Source organism: Numida meleagris, chromosome 8 (assembly GCF_002078875.1).
Source record: "Numida meleagris isolate 19003 breed g44 Domestic line chromosome 8, NumMel1.0, whole genome shotgun sequence".
Lineage (NCBI taxonomy): Eukaryota > Metazoa > Chordata > Aves > Galliformes > Numididae > Numida > Numida meleagris.
In genome coordinates, this window is record NC_034416.1 from 3,072,537 (window position 1) to 3,098,652 (window position 26,116).

Here is a 26,116-nt window from a genome sequence, read left to right on the forward strand (position 1 = left end):
AAAGAGTTACTGTGTCTCTGCACGGAGGCAGCAGATCCAAGCACTTTTCTCACCAGTGAGGGCTCGTGCCAAACATCCCAGTAACAACATCATGTTACTGGGGTGGGAGGGTGTCCTGTGCTGAGCAAGGGATCTAAATGACTCTGCTTGCTTGTTCGTGTGTTTCTTTAAGGAAAAGCATTAAAAGAGAACAGCTCTGCTTTGGATCAAACTAAACGGAGGGGAAAACTCTTGGAAAGAGAAAAGTAGAACAGGGGAAGGAGTCATTCGGACTGGCTCAAAACACAAGCGTGCTTTCAGACGGAAAGAGAACGCAGACGTGTGAGCACTTCCAAAAAACCTAAAAAGCCACATCTACCGCATGGAAACGCTTAAAAAGAAGCATTCCAAGTGGCGTGTGTAGATGTACGCAAGGCGGTTCGTTAGGGGCCCAGCACAGGAAAGCAAATATAAATCCCCTCAGCTATTTCCATCGGGTAGGCGGTCCGCGGGCTTGAACTGAAGTCAAGCCCGGGCTGCACGGTGCTGCGCTGACCAGCAGGGGGCAGTGTGGCTTCGTGCGGCGGGCGGAGCTGCGCCTGAAGCTGAGTCACTCGGCGCTCGCTCCTGCCCGGCTGGTGGCTGCTGGGCGGTGGCTGAGCTTTGAATCCGGCCAGCAATATCAAAAGGCTTCCCTTCCCTTCCCTTCCCTTCCCTTCCCTTCCCTTCCCTTCCCATTATTCTTTTACATTCCAGATGGGTGGAAGGGAAGATGCTCAGCGCTCTGTCTGAGCTCTGCATGCCCTCGGTGAAGTATTTTGGTGGCAGTGCAGCTGCAATGTGACAGAAGTTGACCACGGTCACCCCAGCAGCCAAGTTGTCCCCGTAAATGGAGCTCCCCTGCCCTACAATGCAGCTTTGTGCCCACTGCTCCCAAATCTGCAGGGGGTAAGTTAGCATTTTACCCCTTGCACTTTGGGCTGCAAGTTGGATTCTCTTTGCAGAAGAGAAGGCTGCAGGGAGAGCTGATTGCAGCCTGCCAGTATCTAGAGGGGCTGTGAGAGAGAAGCGGACAAACTGTAGCAGAGTCTGTTGGGATAGGACAAGGGGAAATGGTTTCAAACTAAAAGAGGGGAGATTTAGATGTGATATAAGGATGAAATTGTTTTCAGTAAGGGTGGTGTGCAGTGAATGTCTGCCCACTTCAGTGCTCAGGAAAGGCAGGTCCCTTCTTGCAGCCACAGAAAGCAAGCTTGTGAGGCAGCTTGTAACCATGCACGCGTGTTTTACTTTCAATAGTTTTCAAGTGCTTTGGAAGCAAAGAGAGAAATGAAGAAGCAAACACCGAGCAGGAGCCAAAAAGGCCAAATGCTGGCCATATTTACAGGACATATTGCAGACAGTAGCGTGGGAGGTAGTAATATAGTGGTGTATTTGATACAGCTGTTGATCAGAGAATGATAAATGCCCAGGGGAAAATCTAGAAATATGTAGAATACTCTGATTTCATATTGGTTCGACAAAGACTAAAATAATGAGAGGAATCTGCCGTGTTCCACCTGTTCAGAGGGAGCTGCTGGGCTGTGAAATGACAGATCAAATTAACGCGCCGGGCAGAAAGGCTGTAATGAGAGACTGTGATTGCTGAGGCATCCGCCAGGCCCTGGAGCTCAGAGCTGGGAGAGGTGAGGAGGAGGTGATGGCTGGAGGGACCTCTGCTCCTGCTGAGCCCGCTGCTGCCTCTCAGTGCTCTCACTCCCAGGCACTGGGGCTTTTTGGTTTTATCTTTATAAATGAACATACAAGCCATTTTCTTCTTTTGGCCAAGACACCGTTTTCTCGTTCAATACGATTGAGGTATTTCTGTGTTCAAACCCCATTGCACCAGCGCAGTTGTATTGACTCCAGCTCCCAACAACAGCGTTGTTAATGGCCCTGGTGCAAATCCAGGTCCAGGCATGGACTTGGGAGCTGGCTGCAAGAATAGAGTGACCTTTTCTTTCTGGAAGTGATGGATGGCTTGTGCGTGGTAGGCAGGAAAATAAAACTTGTCACTGGAAGATAGACGAGGGCAACATTTCCCTGTAGTGTTAGGAGATGTGTGCTCCTCTCTGAATAGGTTTTCATCTTACGTTGGTAGTGCACGTGATCCTTCCAGGGGAGCCTTGCCAAATGTTCTGGTGCTTCATGTGAAATTTGGGAGCTATGCTGCTTGTGAACTGGGCAAAAGGAATAGAGAAAAATAGAGCAAGTCTTTGCAAACCCCTCTCTTGTCTCACTGCGGTGCTGTGAGGGGTCCATTAGTATTTTACCCCTTGCACTTTTGGTTTTTGGATTCTCAGGTCCTGCTCAGTATGCAGCAGCGCTGAGCCAGCACTCCTCCCCCTCGTCCACAGCACTAAAATTCATTAACCTGCATTTATCAGCTCTTGCCAGGGAAATGGTGAATAATGAGGCCTGGTTCAGGTAATGAAATGATCTCCCTCTCACATCTGATTACATTGCTTCTTATTATTTCCTCAGTGTGTAATTTTGCTTCCCTGGAAGCTTGTTTTGTAAACACTAATGACTGTGCAGTTACAGCCCAAAGTGAAGCTTCCCAGCAGCGCTGCAGAAGCCTGGTGAGCCATGTGGCCGGGCTGCCTGTGTCACCATGTGCGCTTCATTAGCTAACATGGGGGTGGAAACGGCCCCTCTCTTTGCTGCAAGGTTCAAGGAGCAGCAGCAGGGATGGGCAGCCCTTGGCATCCACGAGGGACAGCGTATATCTTCTGTTCAGGTATCAGTGCTGTGATTTAGCCCACCTAACTGCACTCCTCCGGTGCTGAGTTTCTCTGAGCAATATCTGCCGTGGTCCCTCTCCGTTTGTATTTTGTTAGCCAAGAAAAATACGTATTTTTTTCCTTTGTTAATTCCTTGTCTTTTCTTCACCCTCCCTTTCTTGAGCAGTGCACACTGTCAGAGATATCTCACGTAAGGATTCCACGTGTGTCTTCTCTCTGCTGGTGTGGATTTTCTTATACATCTTAAAATTTCATCTGCTTTTTCAGCAGCATCCACTGGGAAGCCCGGAGCCATTCTGAGTTACATTGTTATATCCAGAAATCCTCATTCCTAGCCCCAAAGAGATGACCTTGCACTCTGTGCTCTTTGTCCTATTTCCACAACAAAATCCCTTGAGGTCATCTCAACTCCCATTGAATTTTCCTATATTATTTCCTTCTCATCGACCTCTGCATGCACTTGGCAACACCATCCTCACTTTAGCCACTTCCTTCTCCAACTGATCTTTTTTATATGTCTCACCAACCATAGTATTTGTAGCTGTGGAGGGTGTTTTACTGAAGTCTAAGCAAAGGAGGATTCCCCACCTAGTGTGGATTGCACATTGGAAACATAGGATCATGGCCTTACGCTGAACCGTGGGACATGGTAGGTGGGGATGGGTTGATGGTTGGACTTGGTGATCTTAGTGGTCTTTTCCAAATTGGTGATTCTGTGATTCTGGCTCTGTATGCATTTCCATGATATACACTGTCCAGATAATGCAGAATAACTTTGTGTTATTGCCAGAGAAGTAAAATCTTATTTATGCAGGGTATAGCCAGCTCCTGGCCTGCCAGTAGTCATTATGTCTTCTCATGATGAGTGTTTCATTTCCCTCCTCCTCATTATCTCTTTACTATATACTGTAGAAGCTCCAGTAACAGCCTGGAACTCCCTCTGCAAGGCATTGTCCAAGCCTGGAGTGGAGGAGCCACCAGCCAGAGCCCAAGCATGGCTGAGCCCAACATGGGCATGCACGAGCTGTTCTATAACAGAGTGCAGGTGGATGCAGGCAGCAGTTTGAACAAGGTACCAAGGCAACATTGGTGCATGGAAGCCCCTGGACCACATGTCACAGACCTTCCCCTTGAGCTGCACTCAAGGGACTGTGCTTCTCTCAGGAGATGCTTTTTCCTGATGGTCCCTTTGGTCGTGTAAAAGCTGCTGGGAAACTGAATCTAATCCTGTGGGTTGGCTGGGTCTCCCTTAGGAGCGTTTGGAGGAGTTTTATGGTCTCTTCGGAGAACTTGTCAAGACACAGTTCATAAATTTGAGGAGGCACCTGGCCCTGTTATGGACTCCCATGGTGTGCATTGCTGGGACAAACCTGTCCCTGTGGCAGTGCCTCCTCCTGTACAACCGTGGGTACGTTCACTCTTCTATCGATTGCGTACATACTCAACCAGTCACTAAAAAGTAAAATTTGACCCCATCAAGCAGAGCCTCATAACGATCTCAGCAGGTTTATTGGCCTGATCGATAGCACACGGCTCCTCTGCAGGAGCTGAAAATGTCGAAGTCATCCTCACATTAAAACAAGTGTGGGGGAAAGACATTTCCACACAGAACTGTTCAATCTGTTTAAATTAGGTTTCTTTTTTTTCCCCCCAAACTATCGACTAATGGGCTGAAACATTTCTAAATGTGTCTGTTTTTGAAGACAATGCCATTTTTCTCGGGAAAGAAAATCGTTAAGTGACAAGTGAGCAACGAGCCTGTCCTTGTCAGTGTGCTTCTCAGCTGGGGAAACAGGTGTGGAAAAGGTTTAAATTAAGTGCTTCTCTGCACTGTGAGACGAAATGTAAATTGTTTGCCTTCCAATGGCTTTGTTTTCCTTCCAGGGTTTTGCTCATTTTTGCTACCAAGTCCAGTCGCGCAGTACTCCAGAATTAAGTGCTCTGGTGCAAAGTTCGTAGTGCATCGATTTCGTTGGTTGTAAAACATGCAATTTCATCACTGTTTCCTGAACACCTCAGGATTTCCCATGGCTCCCGTGACGAAGCTGGCCCTAGGCAGCCACCCCTTGTTTCAGCCCATTGGCCCATGTGCTGAGCCCCTCTGTGCTAAAGGCCATGTGCCATTTCATTGCCTCTATATCATCATCCCAAACCCTGCGGAAAGGTCGTGCCAGGGCTTTGTCAGTGCAGCAACTCCTTGTTGTTGCTATTAGCTTTGTCCTTCCGGCCCCAGGTGTTATAAAGCCTGCACTTTGTACTAAGGGCATGCCAGACCCCTCCCATCTCCTGTTTCTACACTTGTTTTTGGATGTTACTAGGAAGAGTTTCTCCTGAGAAAGAGCTGTGATGCGCTGGCACAGGCTGCCCATGGAGTGGTGAGGTCACCATCCCTGGGGCTGTTCCAGAACTGTGGGGATGTGGCACTGAGGTTATGGGCATGGTGGGGTGGGCTGGGGTTGGACTTGGGGATCTTAAAGATCTTTTCCAACCTGAATGATTCTATGGATTGCATAAAGTGCTTAAATACACCAACCCAGGGAGGAGGCCAAATCCTGCCCTGTCTTGTGTTGGTGGCAGAGCTAGAGATCAGCCCAAATCTTTCTCACCTGGGGAAATTGACTGTTCCTGTTGTGGGAAATACCGAGCAGGTTATATCCATCACCTTTCCGTATTAAGAGACCAATGGCAAGAAGGCTCATCTAATGTAAATTAGGCAAGATTTACCAGGGTAACTGGAGTCCTTTAGTAGTGTTTGTTGTCTTATTTATGGGTCCTGGGCAATTCAGTTTTTTTTTTCCAGATTTGCAGTGATACTATCACACTTGGAGGAATAGGAGCAATACAGAGGATCTGGACTAGAAGACCTTTAAAAGTACCTTCCAACTCTAAGGATTCTTTGATTCTAATACAGGAAAATACAAAACTTTCAACAGCTGTGGAACTGGTGGGGAGATGAATCAGTGCTTTTTAAAAGCACAACTGAAATTTTAAACAGAAAGAGAGGGGATATCCATCACTGCCCATGCTCCCTTTTAACAGGTGACTTGTTGTATTGCTAACACTCAAGATTATCAAAAAACAAGTCCTGAAGTGATGAAAACCTCGTGCTCATGCTTGGTTTTGGTCCTACAAGCCCTCTGAGCTCAGGTTTGCTGTTGTTCTGCTCCTCGTCGTGACCTCCACATGTAAAACTTCTTGTGGCACACAAGGCCGAGGGATGCTGAGCCTTTTGGCTTTGAGGATGTTGTGAAAAGAAAGCAGTAATATTTTTTTTCGGTTGAATGCTCCTCTGAATTCTTCTGTATATCTGCGACTAAAAAGCGGTGTTGTGCAGTCTTATGAAAACGAGCCAGGAGATGGGTAGAGGCATTCTGGTCCCACCTGGGCTTTTTGGAGGGATAAACTTTCATTTGTGTGATTGTTGAAAACAGATAAAGCAGAACAGGTGCGAAGAACCCGGCTCCGAATTACTTGTTGTGCAATGGTTTGGCAACGATCCGAAGGAAGGTGCTGGGAATTACAGTGTAAAGGGAGTCAGAAAGCAAAGAGCAATGGATTTTATATTGTGTTCTTTCCATTCTTGTTCCACAAAGGCTTCTGTGTACATTTAGGGAGGGGAGGAGAACCGGCTGCTGGTCCTGCCCATGGGAGGAGAGGTTGGGTGGCAGAAGGGTGCAAGGGTGACGCAGAACACTCTGCATCTCTCCTCTGCTCAGGAATGGATTCAAGATGCTCTAAAGCCAGAGAAAGATCCACGGTGCACCAGGGAAAGCTTGATTTCCTAACGCGGCGGTGTGTTTCGCTTTTTATTAGCTATCTTGCACTGCAGCAAAGCTCATCCCGGTGATAATCGTTCCCAGGGCCAGAGAAAGAAGTAAAATCCAGGAGCAAATAACTGCCTGTGTGGGTTCGTGAAGACCCAGGCATCTTTGCACTTCTGAGTTCTGGCATAATAAATCCTGAAGTGGTTTTCTGCTCGCAGCAGATGCAGTTCATACAGCTGTTTGCTGGGGCATCCTTAAGGGGAAACAAATGGCAGCCCCTGGGTGGGCAAGCAGCAGAGGCCTGAAAACCCTGTGATTTCCTCCACGTTTGAGAAGCTAAGAAATAAAATCAAAATGATATCTATGAATATCGTTTCTCTTTAAATCTCTTTCTCTGTTTTCCTCCGGGACAAAATGCAATCAGCATTTTTGGAATGCGTCTCTTAAGGTGGAAATCACAGCAGCCCGCTCGCACCACCTGCCCCCACACCAGAGATGGCCAAGTGGACAAGATGCAGGGGGATAAGGGGCCTAGGGGGATGCTCGGGCATGCTGAGCCCAGTAAGCTTGGTACTGTATAAATGCAGCCTTCCCCTCCCACACTCTGCCCCCCCCCCCCAGGACAATCCTAAGCAGGACACAGCGACCGTAGCAGGTTTCCCTTTTGTTTCTTCCAGTGTAATCACAGCCACTGACTTCTGCTTGTTTGCAGATCCAGCTTGCAGCTGGAAGCTCAAACCGTCATTTATTTTCTGTACGGGTTCCTAATCTGGAAATGGATCTAATTTGCTTTACTGAATTACAAGCAAATTAAGCTGAACACATTGTGTAATGCCCGGATGCGTTGTGGGGCTATAGCGAAAGAGGAAAAAGAGTGTTTGTAATTGCTGCAAGTTTCTCCTTTCCTCAATATCAGTAACTTTGTGTTCTCAAAAATATAAAACGTCTCTATTAACAGCGGAGTTTTTGCTCAGGGCCAGGAGCTGGAGCTGCATCTGTCTCACATCTTTCATCCTCTCAGCCATAAAAGAACATCCTTGCCAACATCTCGAGCTCTGTTCCCTTGCAGTTCCTCCCTTCACAGTTAGACACACTTTGGTTATCTGCAGTATTGCGCTTGATGGTATTATTAAATACTTCTGATCATTTTCCTGTTGGCAGTGGCTTTTTCCTCTCAGATGGATTTTTTTTTTTTTTCCCCTGGTTGTAAATCAGCTTTAGAGCCTCGTATGTTTAAGGAGAGTAAATACCTCAGTGCTTCAAATGAGACAAGTATTTTGCATTTTCATTTCCTGACCCATCAGGGAGAATTTCATGCAAAAATGCAGGAGAAATGTGAAAATGATCAAATTGATGTGTTTTTGGTTTGGTCTCTGGTTAGCACAGCTGATGTCAGACGAACTACCCGGCGCTCATCAGACTTTGCAGAGAGCGGATTCAAAGAGGGCAAATCCTTTATAGGTCATTTCTCAATGACCAGTTGAACTCGCTGACAAACATTCATCACCTGAGGTTTTGTATATTCTTTTGGTTTACTGATTTAACTAGATCCGAAATCCAAGGGATGGATCCTCCCCTAGGAGGGCAGGCTGAGAGCTGGGGCTGTGCAGCCTGGAGAAGGGAAGGCTCTGGGGAGGGCTGAGAGCGACCTGTCAGTACCTACAGAAGGAAGGGGACTGACTCTGTAGCAGGGTCTGTTGGGATAGGACGAGGGGAAATGGTTTCAAACTGAAATAGAGGAGATTTAGATTGGATATAACAAAGAAGTTTTTTCCGGTAAGGGCGGTGAGGCGCTGGCACAGGTTGCCCAGAGAGGTGGTTGTTCCCCATCCCTGCAGACACCCAAGGTCAGGGGATGGGGCTTTGAGCACTGATGGAGCTGTGGGTGTCCCTGCTCAGTGCAGTTGGACCAGGTGGCCTTTAAGGGTCCCTTCCAATTTGATCCTATGATTCTATGAAACGCCCCGTTTAGTTTCCTTCCACCAAACCAGGTTTATTCCAATAGCGGGGAAAACCTTTCCTCTTCCCAAAGGCTGTTTAATGGGACTGATTTGCAACATGTTTTTTTTTTTTTTTAGCTGAGAACAATTAAAAACTCTAACAGCTTAACCGGCTGTAATAATTAACGGTCACAAAGCTTATCTCTGGGGAGCATATAGTCCTATTTTAGTCCTATCAAAATGAGGAGGGGGAACAATAATGTCGATTTCCACTGGTATTCAGAGCAGCTCCCCAGGAGCCTGGTGGAGTGCCCGCGCTGGGCGTGAGCTGCCCGTGCAGCGTGGGAGGTGTGTCATTTTGGCAAACAGAGAATGCTGTGACGTGAGAAACCAACTGTCAGCAGCCAATGTGAGAAAGGCTGTTCCTCCCCGCTCGCAGGAAGCGGTAGTTTTATGGAACTAACCCTGGGTCAGCCTTCCGAGGCGACGTACCGGGATGCTGGGGAGGCTTCTGGGCCGTGGCCCCGTGGGGTGGTGGCGGTGGGGGGCTCACCCACGTGCCCGGGACCCCCGTGCTGCTCCATCACTGCTGTGCTGTGCCAGAGGTGTCGGGGACGGAGCCAGGGGTGTGCAGGGCGCGGTGCTGCGGGCAGCTGCTCCAGGTGGGTGGAAGCGCTTTGGTCGCTGTTTCGTGCTGCAGGATGGGGGAGAAGGGTTTGTGCAGGGAACAGCCAGGAGATGAGCCCCGTTCTGTGCTGCTGCAGCGCTGTGTTGGCCCTAGGAGAGCTCTTGAAATACGGAGAGTTCCAAGTAGAGGGATAAAGGGTTTTTTTTGTGTTAAAAAGCTCTTCTCCTCCTGTGGTGGCAAACACGAGGTGATGTCTTGTGGCTGGGAATCTGTTAGCTAAAAAAGAAAGTGAAAGTTCCTCCTTGCAGCCCACTGCCGGGTTTCTGGAGGAGGATGGTGCAATCCCCACTCCTGCAGGTACGGTGCTGCCACGTCCCATCCCTCCCCAGCCAGAGCACGCTGGGAATCAGAGCTGTGCCAGTTCAGAAAGGGACACTGTGATGGCTCAGTGCAGCAACTTACAGGCAGTGGACGTGTTTGTTGCTCCTTCTGCTGAAGGTCCTAACCATGCTTGCACATCCTTCCAGGCTGGTCTTCCCACCAGGGAGCTGCTTGGTGCCCACTGCACATGAGGTTTCTGCACCAAGTTCCTCGCCCTGGTGAGTTCAGACTGAGTGGGGCTGCCAGTGCTGCCATGGGTCTCCAGCGTGGGACCTTCCCCACATCTTCTTGGGGTTGGAACCTGTCCTTTTAGCGATCTGTCCAGCTGCAGATCAGATTCAGACTCTTGCTGATACTTCTGATCAATCTCTGGTCTCACAGGCACAGCTGAAAAAAAAAAACAAACATGAGAAGGAATAGATTAAATTTACCTTCATTGTAAGGATGCCAAGATTTATACCTGGAATTGTTCAGCCATTTACAACCCCTAGTGTGCATGAGCTGGTGTGGGACAAAGGCACTTAATGTGATTTCACCATCTCAGTGTGGGCAGGGTGAGGTGCTCTGTGCCCTGTTCTGTTCCTGCAGGGATTTCTTTCCAGCCAATCACTGGCAGTGATTTTGAGAACTCAGCAGCAGCCAGGCACTATGGGACACTGAGACCATGCATCTTCATGTCCCTCCCTTCCTGCATGGCTTGGTCACCCACAGCATGCTTCTAAACACCAGTCCCACATCTGCAAGCACAGGGCAGCGTAACCCAGCATCTCTTGTGCACATCGCCTGGGTGTGAGAGCAGTGGTTGCCTGTACAGGTGTGCAAGGCAAAAACCAGCATTTGGGCTGGCTGTTGCTTCCCCTATTTCCAGGGGGGACTGTGGCCTCGTGGTGGCCTGTCATTGGACTTGATTCCAACAAGAGGCGCTGGAGTCCCTTTCTCATTATGCTCGCAGTGACAGCATGCTAATCGCATCACTGCAGCACTCTGCTGTGGTGTCATGTATCATCATTAGAGTACAGCAACCTGGTACCCAGCTTGCATGAGAACGACAGCCTCCCACCAGGCTGTACTTTCACAGACCTCATCTCTCCATCAGCCCTTTCTGAAAGAGATGCTGTGGAGGAGTTATTGGTGCTGCTGGCAGTTTGCTGAGCTCCCTGGTGAAAAGCAGGAGGCAAGCAGGGTGACTGCATGCTGTGGGCTGTGTGACTGCAGCCCCACATCTCTTCCTTCAGAATAGGGAAGACTGGGGAGATTTTTAGTTTAAAACCTACCTAAAAGAAAGAAAATAATTAAAAAATGAGTAAGTTCTAAATACAACAAAGCATCTCATCCCAGCTGCTGGATCTTATTCACATTAGAAAGCACGTTTGGCTCTCAAAGAATAGAAAAGTGCTATTTGGATCCTTTTGGATCCTTTTCCCCCTTAACTGTATTGGTATTGGCACAGGCTGCCCAGGGAGTGCTGGGGTCACCGTCCCTGGAGGAGTCCCAGAACCGTGGGGATGTGGCACTGATGGTGATGGGCATGGTGGGGTGGGTTGAGGTTGGACTTGGGGATCTTGGTGGTCTTTTCAACTTTAATGATTCTATGGCTTCTTTTTTTCTTTTTCCTTAAGTTTAGCTCACTCTTTTCTTTTGTAAAATCTCTTAAAGCGTTCAAAAATGAAAGAAGGCCTACGGATTTTGACAAAAAGGTGTTGGTGTGGGCAGGACGCTTCAAAAAGGAAGAGGACATTCCCGAGTACATAACGTAAGTAGACCTTTTTTCTTCTGATATTAAATTCGTTTTGCTGAATGGTTCTGTTGGAGGTGAATGTACAGATTGAAACCCCAGCCTACATTAGTCAGAAAGGTGCTCACATGGTTGGTATTTGTGGGCTGTCATGCCAGTATTGCTTGCAGCTATTGGTGTCCAAAAGGAATCCCAACTGCTGGGAGCATGAACTTCTTGTTTTGCCTCTGAAGTAAGCTGGGTTCACTTATTTTAGTTGTCATCCATTTCAGACTCAGCAGAAGTGTCTTTTGCAAGGCAAGTGTCTCTGTAGTTTAGAAGTCGCCATGGTAAAATATCATCCACTTCGGGTTTTTACAGGTTTTGCTAACTTTCATTAATTAGTAATTAATAATGCTTTAAAAGAACATTAGTGTTACTCACAGATCTGGTGGAAGACGTCTGCAAAGAGTTCCTCGTGTCTGGTCTGTGGTTTTACACCTTTGTCAAGGTATTTCTTTACAGGATTGTATTTTATTTCAGGGTCCCAGTGCCCCCAGACTTGTGGTGTCCTTGGGGGCTGCCCTTTCCCTTGCAGGTATAATGGAATCCACAGCTTGATATGATTTCACAAATGACTCAGGTTGTCACGTTGCAGTCTCTTGCAAGCATGAGTGGTCGGATAAATGCTGTGAGTCACTTGCGGAACGTGGTGGAGATTTCTTGGCAGTGGCTGTGAGAAGCTGCTTGGGTTGATGACTCTGGATGGATGGTGGTCATCCGCTCCTGCTCAGCCTCCCACTGCATGGTGCACAAACAGGCAGCTGCTGGAAGATCTGGGGACTCGTTACCCAGCTCCTCACAATCTCATTTCCCACATGCTGCTGCAGGATGGGAACTCTGCTCTGTCCTCCGCAGGTCTGAGGTTCTCGATGCAGCAAGGAATGCCGTGAGGATAAAGGTTTGCTACATCATGATTGCACTGACTTTGCTGGGCTGCTTGGCCATGGTCATCACAGGCAAAGAAGTGAGTATTGTTTTCTGGGTGAGATGAACTGACACACTTAATGGATGGTTTATGTGGGCTGTCTTTTTAAATAAGCACCCGGTTGGCAGGCTTTGAGATGAAGCCCATATTAGTAATATTAGCATGGGATCTGTATCACCCCATTCTCCAGAGAAGAGGTTGGCATGGGGAAGCACAATTTGCTTGTTAGTGTGTTCCTTCTGGCACACTTTACCATAAACCTGCGCACTGAGTGCCTCCACATCATGGTGTTTCAGCAAGTCCAAAGGTTGTGGAACAGCTCAGATAGTGCTGGCAGAGCCTGGTCCTGCCCTGTGGCTGTGGGCAATGGGCTCCCAAGGTCCCGCCGAGGGTGCCATCATGGCCACATGGCTGTGACATTCTCTTCTCCTGTGCCACACGTATGGAATGAGGATCTGCAGCCCAACTGGTGTGTCCTAGATGCAAGTGCAAGTGCAAGTGCCATTCTTTCTACCTGCTCGTGCAACTGTAAACATCACGCAGTGTAATTTTTCTGTTACTTAGAAGCTGAAAATGGTGACAATTTGATAAAACAAAGAAGCACATTCATGTCTTCTGTTGTGAAATATCAAAGAGGACTGTGGGGTGTCAAAGCAAGTGGTACAAACGCAGGGAACATTAGTGGTGGGAAACATGTGCGTGCAACGGTTTCCACCATTTCTTTCCAAAGGCTGCTAAGAAGGATCACACGCTGCTGAGGGTGAATGAAGAGAAGAAGGCTAAATGGAGGGCTGAAGCAGAGAAAGATGAGGAGGCAGCTGCTGTGAGGGCACAATGATCAGGAACAGGTTTGCTTTAACAGCGGGAGAGAAGTGATTTGCACACATGCCATATATACCTGTCTTCGTTTTACTCTTTGGATCTTTCTCTCTGCAGTTCTCTCAGGGCAAAGACTGCCCCACGTGAACTGTGAAGCTCTGGTGGAAACCCCAACAGCTTCTTTCTGTGGCCTCTGGTCCTTGGCACTGGGTTCAGCTAAAATACAGACACCTCCTCTAAGCTGGGAAGTGTGAGGGCAATGGCTGCAGGACTGCAGAGCTCAGGATCCACTCCTAGTGGTGCTGCTGCTCAGCGTGGTCCTCGCAGCCAGGAAGAATGCAACCCTATGTCAGGGAGCATCCCACGCTGTGCAATTCCTCTAGTGCACGCAGGCTTAGCCAAAGGGATTTGGGGCAGGGGGAAAACAGGTTTGAAACATGTCCTCAAACCAAGAAGAGGTCAAATATCTCTTCCTCTGAGTCTGCTGTCATTGCTGTCCCCTCTCTCTCCCCAGCCCCTCACAGGGGGACGTGAGCAGGGAGAGGTGGAGGGGTGTGAGCAGCCCTGGTGACTGAGTTGGGCCAAAAAGGCTTTGGGTCAGAGGAGCTGCTGGGAACATGGGGTGGCAGCTTGAGCTCACGGGGTGGTTTGGTGGTGGTGGACAGCCACCATCCCAGGAGCAGGGAGCATGGCCGGGGGCATTGCTCATCCTGTTGCACCTCACTGGGTTTGCTTTTTCATCTTCTGCTTCCAGCCGCTGGCATGAAAGCTCCCTAGCACTTGCTTAGTTGTGATTTTAGTTAGGATTAATTGCTAATACATGGTTTGCTAAAACTGAATTCTTTTTAATCACCATAGTTCATTAACTCATAATAAAACAGCTGTCCAATTATATCTAAAACAAACACTTCTCTTCACAGCTTCATTTAAAGTGTCACCAAACTCTGAGATGATGCTTGATGGGAGAGATCCTCATGAAATACTGAAAGTTCCATTTCCATAAAGTCATTAAACTTTAAGACAGAACTCAGCTCATGCCTGTGGTCTGTGTCCCCATGCATCATTCGTATCATAGAATTATTAAGGTTGGAAAAGACCGCTAAGTTCATCAAGCTCAGCCATCAACCCATCACTACCATGCCTGCTAAAACAGGTAAACCCTTAAGACCTTTAAGTTGATCCCATGGATGTGCTGCATGGGGTACCAAGGGATGTGGAGCAACAAAACCCACCATCTCATCCCAACCACCATGTGCAGGTGTCTGGGTTTATTGTGCAAAAATGATGTCTGCTCATTGCTGGTGTGTCACTCCATGAAGAAGCTGCCGGCAAAGGTGGGGTTGGGGACAGTGCTCAGCAGCTGCTGGGCTCTGGGGCTCCTGTGTCTGTGGTCTTTGGGTGTTTGGTAGCAGTGGTTTCTCCCTTCTGCGCACCCATGGAGGATGAGGAGCTGTGTGAGGGGACGTTACATCTGTCACATTTTGGCACTCATAGTCCTTGTTTCCGACTCACAGACCCGTGCAGTACAAATTGTAAGAAGTGATGTCTGCTCCCTGCAGTATTCCTCACAGTGCATCTCAGGAAAGTGAAAGTAATGGTCTAGGACAAGTACAGAGCGAGCAAGTCTCTGCTGAGAAAGCAGTTGTGCTGGCACAGGTAATCTGTGCTCGTTGGGTGGATGTGACCTGGTTTTCTTGGTTGGTGCACTAACCTGGAAGAATTTCCTCAAAGTTAATGTTCATGTGGGGATAAACTAAACCACTCAGTCCCCTAGATAAGTTTTCAATTATTAAATGGCCTTCATGGGCCCTTGCTAAGAGGACACATGTAACACTTAAGGGAGCCCATTCTGATGCCCATAAACAAAATCACTTCCACGTTCTGAACTTCCCTGATGAGAGCAGAAAAGGAGATGGCCACAACCGTGTTCAAAGCACAAACACATTAACTGTGACTTGTTCCATTCTGCTCTGCACTTCCCTGTGCCTGGGAGGAAACAAAGCAAAAACCCATTTCAGATGTGGGCTGTTTTCAAATCCTCTTGAATAACCTCGCTCTCTGTTGACTGGTGCATAAAGCTGCTGTGCCACACGCTGTCATTAAGAAGAAGGAAAAATCAATTCCTCCTCCTTGATGCAATGACGATGGGCCATTTCGGTGTGACCAGGTGACCCTGCCGCTATTGGGCTCTTACAAAGAGCAATGAACGTTATGTAGGGGATAATCCTTTTCCGGTGCTGGCTACAAATAATTCATTTTAATATAGCAATATTCACCCCCCGAAATCAATCAGATTAATCACTAGCTTGCACTCTGCTGGTGTAGCACAGCCCCATCTGGAGCCATCCCCTGTAGTAATGGGAGATGCCAGCAGAGGACATCGTGCTGCTGATGCCTCTCCAGCAGTGGGATTTAGCACTGCTTGCTAAAATCAGTATCTGTCTGTGTTTGTGTTTGCGGCCCTTTGACTCTCCTTTGGAAAAGCTTCTAATTAACACAGCTTCCTGATCCTCACCGCCTTAGGCTAGTGGTGTTTTTTATTTCTCCTCCATCCATATTGCTTCAGAGTCACACCTGATCCCACAGTCATTTAAAAAGGAGGGGGAAGTTGTAATAAGGAAGGAGTGATTCTTCCCCTTTTCAAAAACGTGCCCTGTATTTCCCCAGCCTGGCCTGGGATGGAGCTTGGAGCGTGGCTTTGCCACAGGGCTCAGGCATCGGGGTTGAGTATTTCCAGCTCTCACCTCCTTGTTTATCCCTCTGCATCAGGAGGAAAGAAAGCTTCCTCCCTTGCAGGGATATTTTTTTGCCATTTTAATGAACTCCTACATGGAAATGGTTAACAACGACCCATCGGCTGGTGCCAGAGAGGTTTGTCTTACAGTAATTCCTCCGGAATATTTTGCTTAGTAGCTGGAGTTTACCTAATTCTGCTTCCATTAAAATCAATGCTATGATTCCTCCTGGCTGTGGATTAGAGATATTATCCGCTGCTTTTGGAAATCCATCTGATTTCCAGAAGATTGCCTTCCCCAGGATTGCTCTGGGGCAGCGCTGGATGCACCTGAGCTTTCCTCTGCCACTGTGATGAGATCTCTGATGAACCTCCCAGTGCCTCAGACAGAGTGTGAGATGGAAAATTTGAGCTCTGGAGATCCCAGGCCCTTCCTTGCTCATTTTGCCTCTCTTTTTAACTCACTGGGGAGTTTCTAGTGACACTTGGTCTCCTTCCATCTCTCTGCTATGTACTGCTCCCCTCTGGTATGCAGTAGGGCCCACGTCATCCTGCACTTGCAGAGGACGCTTTCCCTGGATGCAGATGAAATCTTGCCATTCAGATCTCATGTTAAAGCCTTTCCTGCTTAAAGACTTCAGCATCTATTCTCCCACCAAGCCGGAAACTGCTGCTCATTGTAAGGCTGAGTGCACCCAGCCTCAGCTTCCAGGCTTTGGACATTGTCTTCAATAAGGGGTAGAAAACAGCCCATCTCAGCACTTTCCTGTGTGCAGCTGGTTGCCCCTCTTTTGCAGCTGGATTCCTGCTATTTTCATATCACCTGTTGTTTCTGACTGCTGCTTGGTGGGTGTCACTGGCTCACTGGCCCGCTGGGTGATGCACACTGGATTTGCTCCTGTATCAAGAGATTTACTAAGGTTAGGAGCCTCTTCGTGAACAATCAAAACGAATATTACCAGCATCGAATCAATAACCTAATCTAGTGTTTTCACAAAAAGAAAAGATCTAAGAGCTGTTCAGACCTTTACCATCTACCCTGGGGAATCCCATTGCACAGCGGCGATGCTGCAGAGGCTGTGGTTGCTCTGTGCCTGAGGCTCCAACGCCTGCAGAAGCAGCATGGCTGCAAGGCTTTTGCTCCTGGGATCTGTTCAAAGGAGATTCAAGGTTGAAGGCCTCCTCTTTCCAGCCTTGTGCTCCCTCCTTTGCTCGGCATCGTTGCAGCAAATAAGCTCTGGCTGCTGCTGGCCCAAAGGAGAGCTCTGCAGCTCACACCCATCGTGACCACAGAGTTTAAACACCGCTCTCCTGTTTGAATTTGGCATGGAGTCATTCTAGCCTTGCAGGGAAGCAAGACCAATGCTCAATAATTTGAATTAATTAATGGATCATTCATTAATGCGCTGAGGTAGCGTTAAAGCAATTTTCCATGGTTAAGTAGTTTGACAGTCATTAGTGCTGTATGATTTATTGCAAAACCACTGTGACTGTCAGATGAGGAGTAGGTAGCTCCTGGAAGGCTGAGCACTCCTAAAGGAGCACTGCACCTCTCTGCTCTGCACAGCCATGCTGGCCCCACACCTGAGCTCTGCACAGAGGCAGCTGCTACACAGAAACCTGGAGCTTGGATCTGATTCTTCCTCTGGAGCATCGCATCTCCCCAGTGAAGGGGTCCAGCCCTTGTGCTGTTTGGTCAGGGGCTGTTATTTGCTGGGTGTGGGAGGGCTCGGCAGGGGAGGAGGGCAGTCTGGAGCAGGATTTAGCTGAGCTCACCCGTGGCTTATGTGTGTTCTGCAACGTGAGCAGTTCGCAGCAAGTGCCAGGGAGGCTAGACCAGAAAATCAAGGGATCTGCATGCCAGTTGTTTGTAATATGCAGATGAGAGATGGTCAGGAGACTTTCTGTAGATGAAATAGAAACCAAAATAGCCCAATGAATTAGTCATATGCTAATTACAATCATTCGGAATGGTTGGTGTTTCTGCAGGCTGTGTTAATGCACTGTGAATCACACACAGCTCTGTTAGCCGTTTTCTCATGGTCCTAGCACTGTCCTGCAACAGATTTCTAACACGAGGGCTAACGGGCATCCACTAGGGCTGCAAAAGTGCCATTAAAGCCATGCTACTCCAATCTCCATAATAGTTTCACATTGTACCAAGGGGCTGAAATGAAGCTTGAAAGGTGAGACGTTACGCACCCAAGCATTTTCCTCCACAAACCTCAGTGCAAAGCAGAAGCACAACCATTGTCCCACTGTGCACTCCCACTCCTTTCCATTTTTCTCCTCCTGGAGCTGCTGTGCAGGTGGTGCAGGGGATGGTGTGAGCTGAGGACCCACTGCTGTACCTGTGGGCTGGGGGGGCTGCAGGGCTGCACTCTGACACTGCAGAAATGGACAAGGAGCCACCTGTGCAGCTGCAGCATTCCACGTGCCACCTCCCACAGCCTCTCTGTAGCTGTCTATAGGTACTGACTGAAAGATTTTTATCTACTTACTACTTTTGCTGAATGCACCGGGGAGGCATTTTGAGCTCATTGCAGGTGAAGTCCGGTTGCCTGCGGACTTTCATGGGTGGCATCTGGCTGTGGAGCACACAGGTATCCTGCCGAGATGCTCTCTGGGAAGGAAACTGCACGGGATGAGGAGCAGAGAGCTGCTGCTCGGATGCCACCTGCACCAACTTCTGCTCTGAGCTGGCACCTGGGTGCTGTGCAGCAGCAGACAGTGCCATGCTCCCAAAGCCAGGCTGTGAGAGCCCAGCTGCTACGGGCATCCCAAGGCAGCATCAGCTCTGCAGCACAGGCATGAGCTGCAGTGCCATGACCCACCTGCCCAGGGGGTGACGGGGCTGGGGACAGGGTGCCCAGCTGCAGGGACACTCCTGTTCACACATCCTTATTCTGCTCACCCTGATGGCTGCTGGGGTTCATCCGGGCTTCCCACAGCACACAGACTGCAATGTTTGTGGGGTGAGATGTTGGTCTTGAGAAGCTCAGGATGTACAGTGACCACTTTATGGCTGCTCAGCCTTCTCTTTGGGAAGAACTAGGACAGAGCGCTCCGCAGAGCAGCCTGGGCCCCAGTATTTTATTTTGGTTCGATTAGAAATGATAATAATAAAAAGTCCTGGCAAAAGTGTGTCTGAATATGTGCTTGAGTCACCCACCTCCACAGCCACTTTCTGTGCACACAGCAGTGCACCAGCCTGGAAAATGATTTGCAATATCCCTCAGGTTTTTTTTTTCTTTAACACATATATTTACATAAAGGAAAATAAAATCTCTTCAGCCTATCTTTATCTCAAAAGCAGGTTTCCCTTGAGACAGAATGAAATAGTGCAGATGTCTCATCTGACGGATGAATGATGAGAATTTCACTTTCAGCCCTGCAGAAAGAAACTGGAAGTTCTGAGCTGGCAGCTGAGGTGCTGCTTTCCCACCACCTCTGCAAAGCGGGGGATCTAACCCTGCCTCCCTCGATGGCTCCCAAAGGATGCTGGTGCTACTTCACTCATTACAGAGATAAGGAGGTGAGGGGCGTGGATGGCTCGAGGTCTCCCAGCAGCAGTTCCCTATGTCCCATGGCAGCGCTCAGACAACCCCAAACCCGTTGGAGAGAACTGCATACAGTGTACCACGTTCTGTTTGCCCCATGTGCTGCACTCACTGTGGCATGTGCTGAGCTCAGCAGGAACATGTGTGGGTGCTGCCAGGGCCGTCTCATCCCCACCACCTTCTTGTTCCACCAAGGAAGGAGCAAGAGCTGCTTTCCTTGCTGTGCCAGATGCGGGGAATGTAACGCAGCTGAGCAATGGGGTTGTGCAATTCAGCAGGGATGCTGTGAGAGGCGACAAGTGCAAGTGTGGGCTGTAACAGGATGCACCCATTTCTGTTTTGCTTTCAGAGCTGAGGCCTCACAAAGGGTTGTGGTTCCAAGCCTCGGGCTGGCTGTGAGCCTCCGTCTGCCTTCCTCCTCCCTGTTAATGTTTCCATCAGCAAGAGAAAGTAGTTGGAGTTGTTTTTACAGGGATTGTGACCTGGAAATTAAAGCAGCCTTCTGCGTGCGCTCTCCCGATCCGAGAGCCTTGGCCGGGCTGGGATGCTCACACACAGCCATCGGTGCAAGCTCATTGCTTCCCAGGCAGCAGTCTCCCCTGCTGCTCTGTATGCAGGAGTACTCCTATAAACAGCCATAAAACCATGTACTTAACCAATAAAACGGGCATAGGAGCTCTGATATCCACACACCAGAGCCAAGATAACGGCTCTCTTGGAAACCAGCCCTCTGCGTGGGCTGAACGAATGTGATTTCTAACTGCACAGCCATTACCCCCCATTACCTCCCATTACCCCCCTGCCGTCTCGCTGTGCTCTGCATCCTGTGTCAGCACTCAGCCCCCCCTTAGCGTTCCTAAGTCCCTGCACTGATCCTGCTGGGTGCTGAGCGCCTGCAGCTGGGACCCTCTCATGCAAGAGCAAGCAGCAGTGCTCTGCCTGTTGGAAAACCCAACCCAAATCACCCAGGTGCAGGAAATGCAGCTCTCCTGCTGCTCCCATATCCCTGGGGCACTCAGGTGCTCAACTGGGGTCAGTTCACAATGTTTGGCTGTTCACTTGGCTGGGTACAAAGGGAGCTGTGTTTGTTGCTTGGGTTTCCCTAACAAGCTCCCTTGGACTGGGATGGGCTCAGCAGGGAACTGCAAACTGGGACCTGGTCTCCATAAGGGGTTTTACAGCACTGGTCTCCAGCAACACCAGCCTTGCTCTGGAGAGGTGGGAGTGCAGATAATGGTTTGTGGTCTGAGGTGAGGGAGCTGGAAACAGCAGTTTGTGCAAATAGTTTTGAACTGTGGGTTGTTGAGTGCTTAATTTCAGAACTGTAGACGTAGTTCAGAAGGAGGTCTGTGCCCTCTGGACTAAGGGATAGCAAGGTTTTTGTGGCTGAAACACTCGTGTTTCACCCTAGGATGAGAGTTAATGGCCTCAAGTTGTGCCAAGGGAAGTTCAGATTGGATATAAGGAAAAATGTATTGGCACAGGCTGCCTGGGGAGGTGGTGGAGCTGCTGTCCTGGGAGGTGTTCAAGGAAGGTGGAGTTGTGGCACTGAGGGATGTGGTTATGGGCAAGGTGGGGGTGGGCTGGGGCTGGACTTGGGGATCTTAGTGGTCTTTTCCAGCCTGAATGATTCTATGATCCTACAGTCAGCTGCCAGCCGTGCTTGGCTCCTGGGCTGGGGTGCTGCCCTGAGCTCAGCCCTGCTGCAGAACCAGCAGCCAGGGGGTTCCACCTCACCAACCCCCCTGAATTCCCCAACAAATGCCCAGCTCTTGGCCAGGGACACCCCGCAGGCTGCAGCCCCCACCCGAGGTGGGATTTTCAGCTTGGCTTTGGGTGTCCTGCACTGACACCGACGCCCTTCCAGCGTTCCCCACCTCGGGGAGAGGGGAACGGGGCTCCTTCCATCTCTTTAAAATGCAAACCCACCGCCTGACATCCGTAGAAAGTTCACCTTGGTACAAGAACCACTTTAGTGACTCCTATTTTAATTGCCTGGAAAGTAGATGTTAACCTAGCTTGAAACTCGAGGCAGATTTGCATAACAATGGATCCGAAAGCTGCGCTCGCTCCCGCAGCCCGCACGGGGAAACGTGTTTCTGGTAGGTTTTATGTTTTAAGTGTTTCTAACAGTGGAGCAATTCAGTGTTTAAGTACAATTTTCAAGTTCTCCAGCAAGAGCCTGCTGAGGGGAAAACGCCCTCCCGGCACTTTCCCATTTCCAAAATGTCTCTTTCTGAAGTTTTGCTCTGAAGCCTGGGCATATTTTAGAAGAACTTTCTCCTCCCTTTGGCTTACCACGGCGTTACTTTCAGATTTAAGCCATTCCGGAATACTGTTTTAATTCTTTTCTTCCTTTCTTGTAGCGGAAAAAGCCATTAAGCTCAGATTCAGCTTCACGAATGCGAGCAAAACAGCTTGTATTAAGGCGCTAGCTGCGAGGAGGGAAAACTCCAGGCTGTCAGCTGTGACTGCAGGAAGGCTCCGGGTGCTGTGCTCAGGATGCATAAGAAAGAAGGATGAGGAATTGCACGTCAACATGTCAGTGGAAAGTGAGGACACGAGATATTGTTTACCAACGCTGTGTTTCTGTCAGGATGGGAAAGCTGTCAAATGGGAAGGACAGAGCAGAGCTTGAGTTTCTGTCTCATTGGGCTTTCCTATCCCTCTTTGACTTCATTATTTTCCCCTTCTTTCATGCTGGGCAGTGCTGGGTTTCCCTGGACGTGTTTGGCAGAGGCTGTAGGAGCCACATTGTGACCACCAGTGCTGTGCCACCTCCTGTGCCGGCTGGGCTGTGCTGGGACCATGCCATGCACATCTCCTCTGCCACACAGCCACCAGACAGGGTTGGCGTCAGGGCTGCTCTGCTCAGCTCAGATGTGTGCAGACATTTCCTCTGCTGCTTCCTTCTACAGTGCTCTTAATGATACATTTCCATTATGTGTTTGGGCAGAGACTGAGCATAGCCCCAGTTTAATCAAGGATGCAGGAATGCACGATGCTCACACCTTGCGGAAGCTGTGATCTCCTGATCTCCTCTGCCAGAAATGCAGCAGATTTATTTTTTTTAATTAATTTTTAAAGCTATTTTTTGGTTGCCATGGTTTCAGGGAAACAGAGGGCTGGCATTGCTGGGAGCTTTCCCTGGCCATGCCACGGGGCTGGTTTGGCTGAGGGTTTCTGTGCCAACGTTGCCACTTGGACTGCCTCCAGGACACAGCAAGCAGCATCCTCTGCCCACACCTTAAGGGATTCCTTGGCTGCAGGGTGGTTTCAGAGATGACACCTGCCCCATGGATTTGTAATGCACGTGTACGAGCCACGTGCCTTACACCTTCAGAAAAATGTGGCATTGTGGTTGCAGAAAGCCCTGCTGGCTTGCATCCCTGGTATTAGAAATGCTGTCACCTCTGGGGTGTCCGAGAGGATTGCAGCTCACAGGTGCCGCTCAGAGAGACTCTGACTGCCTGGGAAATGCCCTCAGAATGGTTCCTGCCTTCAGTGCTGGCCAGTATCATGCTGATTCATCGCTTTTAAAGTTCAGGGAATCCATAATCCGGCTAGAAAACGTGGAGAAAGCAAAATTTGCTCTGCGAGAGTCAGAACAGAGGGCAGGAAGTGAGATCTGAGGATAGAATTGCTTCAATTTAAATAGACATTGGTTGGTGCAAAGTGGAGTTTGTGTGGGAGCTGTAAGTGTATACATTTTCCCTTTCCTTGGCCTTTCATTCCTCTGAATGAAGATGATTCATTTTAGTGGTGGTGTCTTTTTTTTTTTTTTTTTTTTGAGATCAAGGATGGTTTCTCATTCCTTCCAGCAGCAACATGGGGCAGTGCAGGCAGAAGATCTCAGCAAAACAGGAGGACCTTGCTCCTCCTCCTCAGCCACCCACCCTTCCCAATGCCAGCAGCACCATACTGCAAGGGAGAACCCATCCCACAGCTGGCACAATTCTGTGAGTGCAAGAGTGACATAAACCAGAGCCATAGTTATGATGAACAGCAGAAATGAAAGGGAAGAATTTGACCCTTTGCACTTTTCTTGATGAACAAATGGCAACACTTCAAACCCAGCATCATTAAAGCGTTCAGGAAAATGGCAGCTCGTATAAATGGAGGCCAATTTCTGCTTCTGTATGGACCAGAGCCACCAGAATGACTCTTCTCATGGCACCAGCTCCTCCATCACCAGCAGAGTGAGTCCAAGTGGAAAAAATAGAGAGGCGGGGAAAAATGTGTCCACCTCTGTTTCTTTTTTTCCCCTTACCAAATCGAATATCCTTCACCGGGGAGTTCCTACCACTTCTAAATGGTTGACTGAAGGTCCAGTGTATTTCCTGTCACTCTCTCCCGTGCTCCCATGTGATGCGATCTGCACTGCAAGCACCGAGCGGGCTCTCCTTGTGCCATTTGCACGCTCTGCATACACTGCCAGCTCCATTCTTCATTTTGATTGGTTAATTTTGTTTTGGAAATAAATCCTATATTTACAGCATCTTTTGGGGTTGCGACCGCTTCCAGCCGAGGAAATGCAGTACGAACTGTCACTACAGGTAGCTCCTTTTCTTAGGCATTCGATGCAGTTCTGTCACTGGTACAAGGACACTGTCTTTCTCCTGTCACAGGTGTATGGATAGAAAGGCAAGGAGAGGGTGAGGAAAGGGGTGGAGGGGGTTCATGGTGCTGGGGTGAGGCCCCTTATGGCCTGAAGTATTGCTCTGGCCAGGGGGAAGGCAGCTGGAAGGCAGCTGTGTTCCTGACAAAAGCTGTTTCTGAAGCAGTTGATGATTTGAACAGCTTTCCCTTGATATGAGCAGCTGAGGCAAAGCCAAGAAGGGCAGTCCAAAATGTGGAAAGCAGCCCCGTGCCAGGCTCCAGGGCCACTGGAGCTGCTGCAAACCAACGGAGCTCTGCCGAAGCAGAGGGACGGCGCTGGGAGCAGCAGCAGCTTAGGTTTGAAGTTAGGAAGATATTCTTCACTCATATGGTGGTGAGGCCTTGGCACAGGCTGCCCAGAGAGATGTGGGTGCCTCATCTCTGGAGGTACCCAAGACCTGGTTGTATGGGACCCTGGGCAGCCTGAGCTTGTGGGGGACACCTAGCCCATGGCACGGGTTGGAGCTTGGTGAGCTTTGAGGTCCCTTCTGACCTCAGCCATTATGTGATTCTATGATCCCTGTCTCTCCCTAGCTGTGCTCTGGGTGTGCCATGCGTTCCCCAGCTGGGCAGGGAAGGATGTCTGAGCCGTGCTTTCATGTGTGCCACCACGTATGAGGGTGATGGGCCTATGCTTGTTCTTGCAATGAGAAACAAGCAAAACGATCATTGCCATAGTTGAGGAAGAGCTCTCATGGAGTCAGGACAGACATGCTTATACTGTCACTATCTCATTAGTGGTCTGCCCTGAAGAAAGAAATCCATAATGCATGAAGGCTGGGAAGACAAAGGGAGCACTGGTGTGTTGAATTGATTAGCCCAGGCTCTAATGCTGAAATGGGCCGGGGTTCTGCTGGCCTGGGACAAAGTGCTGTGGTATGGGCTGCACAGGAGTCCCTGTGTCCCCATGGTGTTCATGGCTCTTAGGTGTGCATGGGGAGGGGTCTTGTGCTCACTGCTTTGAGTGTGCAACTGGGGAATGGCATCTGTGCAAAGAGAGACCAGAGCCTGCTGTAATGCATGGCAGGAGCAGGAGGATGTGTTTGAATGTTTCCAGCATCTTTTCGCAGAATCATAGAATTGGAGTTGGAAGGGACACTTAAAGGCCATCTGATCCGTATCCCCTGCACTGAACAGGGACAGCCACAGCTCCTTCAGGAGCTCAGAGCCCCTCCAGCCTGAAAGTGGGTGTCTCCAAGGATGCGGTACCACCACCTCTCTGGGCAGCCTGTCCCTGTGCTTCGCTAACCCTATTGCGAAAAAACTATTCTATCCAAAATTTGGCCAACACATTGCTCTCCAAAAATCTCTGTGGAAACTGAAGAGCGCATATGAGTAAAAGCAGCAGCATCCTCCTGCACTGCACATGGCCGCAGTGCTGAGAGCTGCACAGCATGCATGAAATTAGCAACATTGTGTTTTTGTTTCCTCCTTTGATTAGGAAAGCTCGTTGCAAGTGGTGTGTTTAAACAGATATTATGCAGGATAGCGATAACCAGTTTTAAGTCATTATACAAGCAGTTTAATTTGATGTTGCTCTATAAATAATCTAAGTCTATTTGCATGCATATTCTGTTGACAGGAAGATAAAAACCATAATTCCTATAAACAACATAACGATGTTATGTCAGTAGCAAAAAAAAAAAAGGGAAAAAAAAAAAGGGAAAAATCCAGCACTCAAAACTTAATGGTTCAATCTTTACAGAACTTCATCAAATCCAGTCAAATTAAGAGTATCCCTCCAGCTGCAGTCTCCATGGAAATAGAGAAAAGGCTGAAATATAAGAGACGAGGTACGCGTCCTGTCTGATTTCAGTGTTCCTTGGAACAGCTCGTTGCATTGTAACAGTGAGTGCTGTGCCTTAGCGAACGAGTTTTGCAAACAAAATCAACTCTGTGTTTCTTTGACTATGATCTGTAAGAATGTCACATGCTTACAGAGGAATAAAACGAAACAAAAAAAAACACCCAGCTTTGTAGGTTGGCCAAGAGAACCTTTTAAAACAGGTTTCTCTTTGTTGTGAGCCCAAATGCAAATCTGAACCCAGTGGCGTGTCTTGTGAAGCTTAAGGAGTGGGCTGCCCCAGCACTGCTGCTGATGGGGAAGCTCTGTCCTCAGAGTAGGATGGGAAAGGGCAGAGCTTGTCCTGCTGCTGCAGGAAGGAGT

The 26,116-nt window shown here is 49.0% G+C and overlaps 1 protein-coding gene across 4 annotated transcripts; it reads left to right on the forward strand.

The window, feature by feature from the left end:
- LOC110403294 (protein FAM162B-like) lies at nt 8,856-14,031 on the forward strand. Of its 4 annotated transcripts, none has more exons than XM_021406386.1 (6): nt 8,857-9,128; nt 9,622-9,693; nt 11,132-11,228; nt 12,108-12,216; nt 12,908-13,025; nt 13,917-14,031. In XM_021406386.1, exons 1-5 carry the CDS (start codon nt 8,963-8,965, stop codon nt 13,013-13,015), a joined length of 552 nt encoding a protein of 183 aa, XP_021262061.1. In that variant the 5' UTR covers nt 8,857-8,962; the 3' UTR covers nt 13,016-13,025; nt 13,917-14,031. The 4 variants fall into 4 exon arrangements, with proteins under 4 accessions (XP_021262064.1, XP_021262061.1, XP_021262063.1 ...); XM_021406388.1 differs by lacking the exon at nt 13,917-14,031 and adding an exon at nt 13,114-13,903; XM_021406389.1 differs by lacking the exon at nt 9,622-9,693 and having other exon boundaries at nt 8,856-9,128.

What these genes read in the sequence shown, in the direction of transcription:
- LOC110403294 (XM_021406386.1), top strand. Translation starts at nt 8,963, where the DNA reads ATGCTGGGGAGGCTTCTGGGCCGTGGCCCCGTGGGGTGGTGGCGGTGG. An exon ending in GACATTCCCGAGTACATAAC is followed by an intron (nt 11,229 to 12,107) that starts GTAAGTAGACCT and finishes TGTCCTCCGCAG; the next exon opens with GTCTGAGGTTCTCGATGCAG. An exon ending in TGGTCATCACAGGCAAAGAA is followed by an intron (nt 12,217 to 12,907) that starts GTGAGTATTGTT and finishes TTCTTTCCAAAG; the next exon opens with GCTGCTAAGAAGGATCACAC.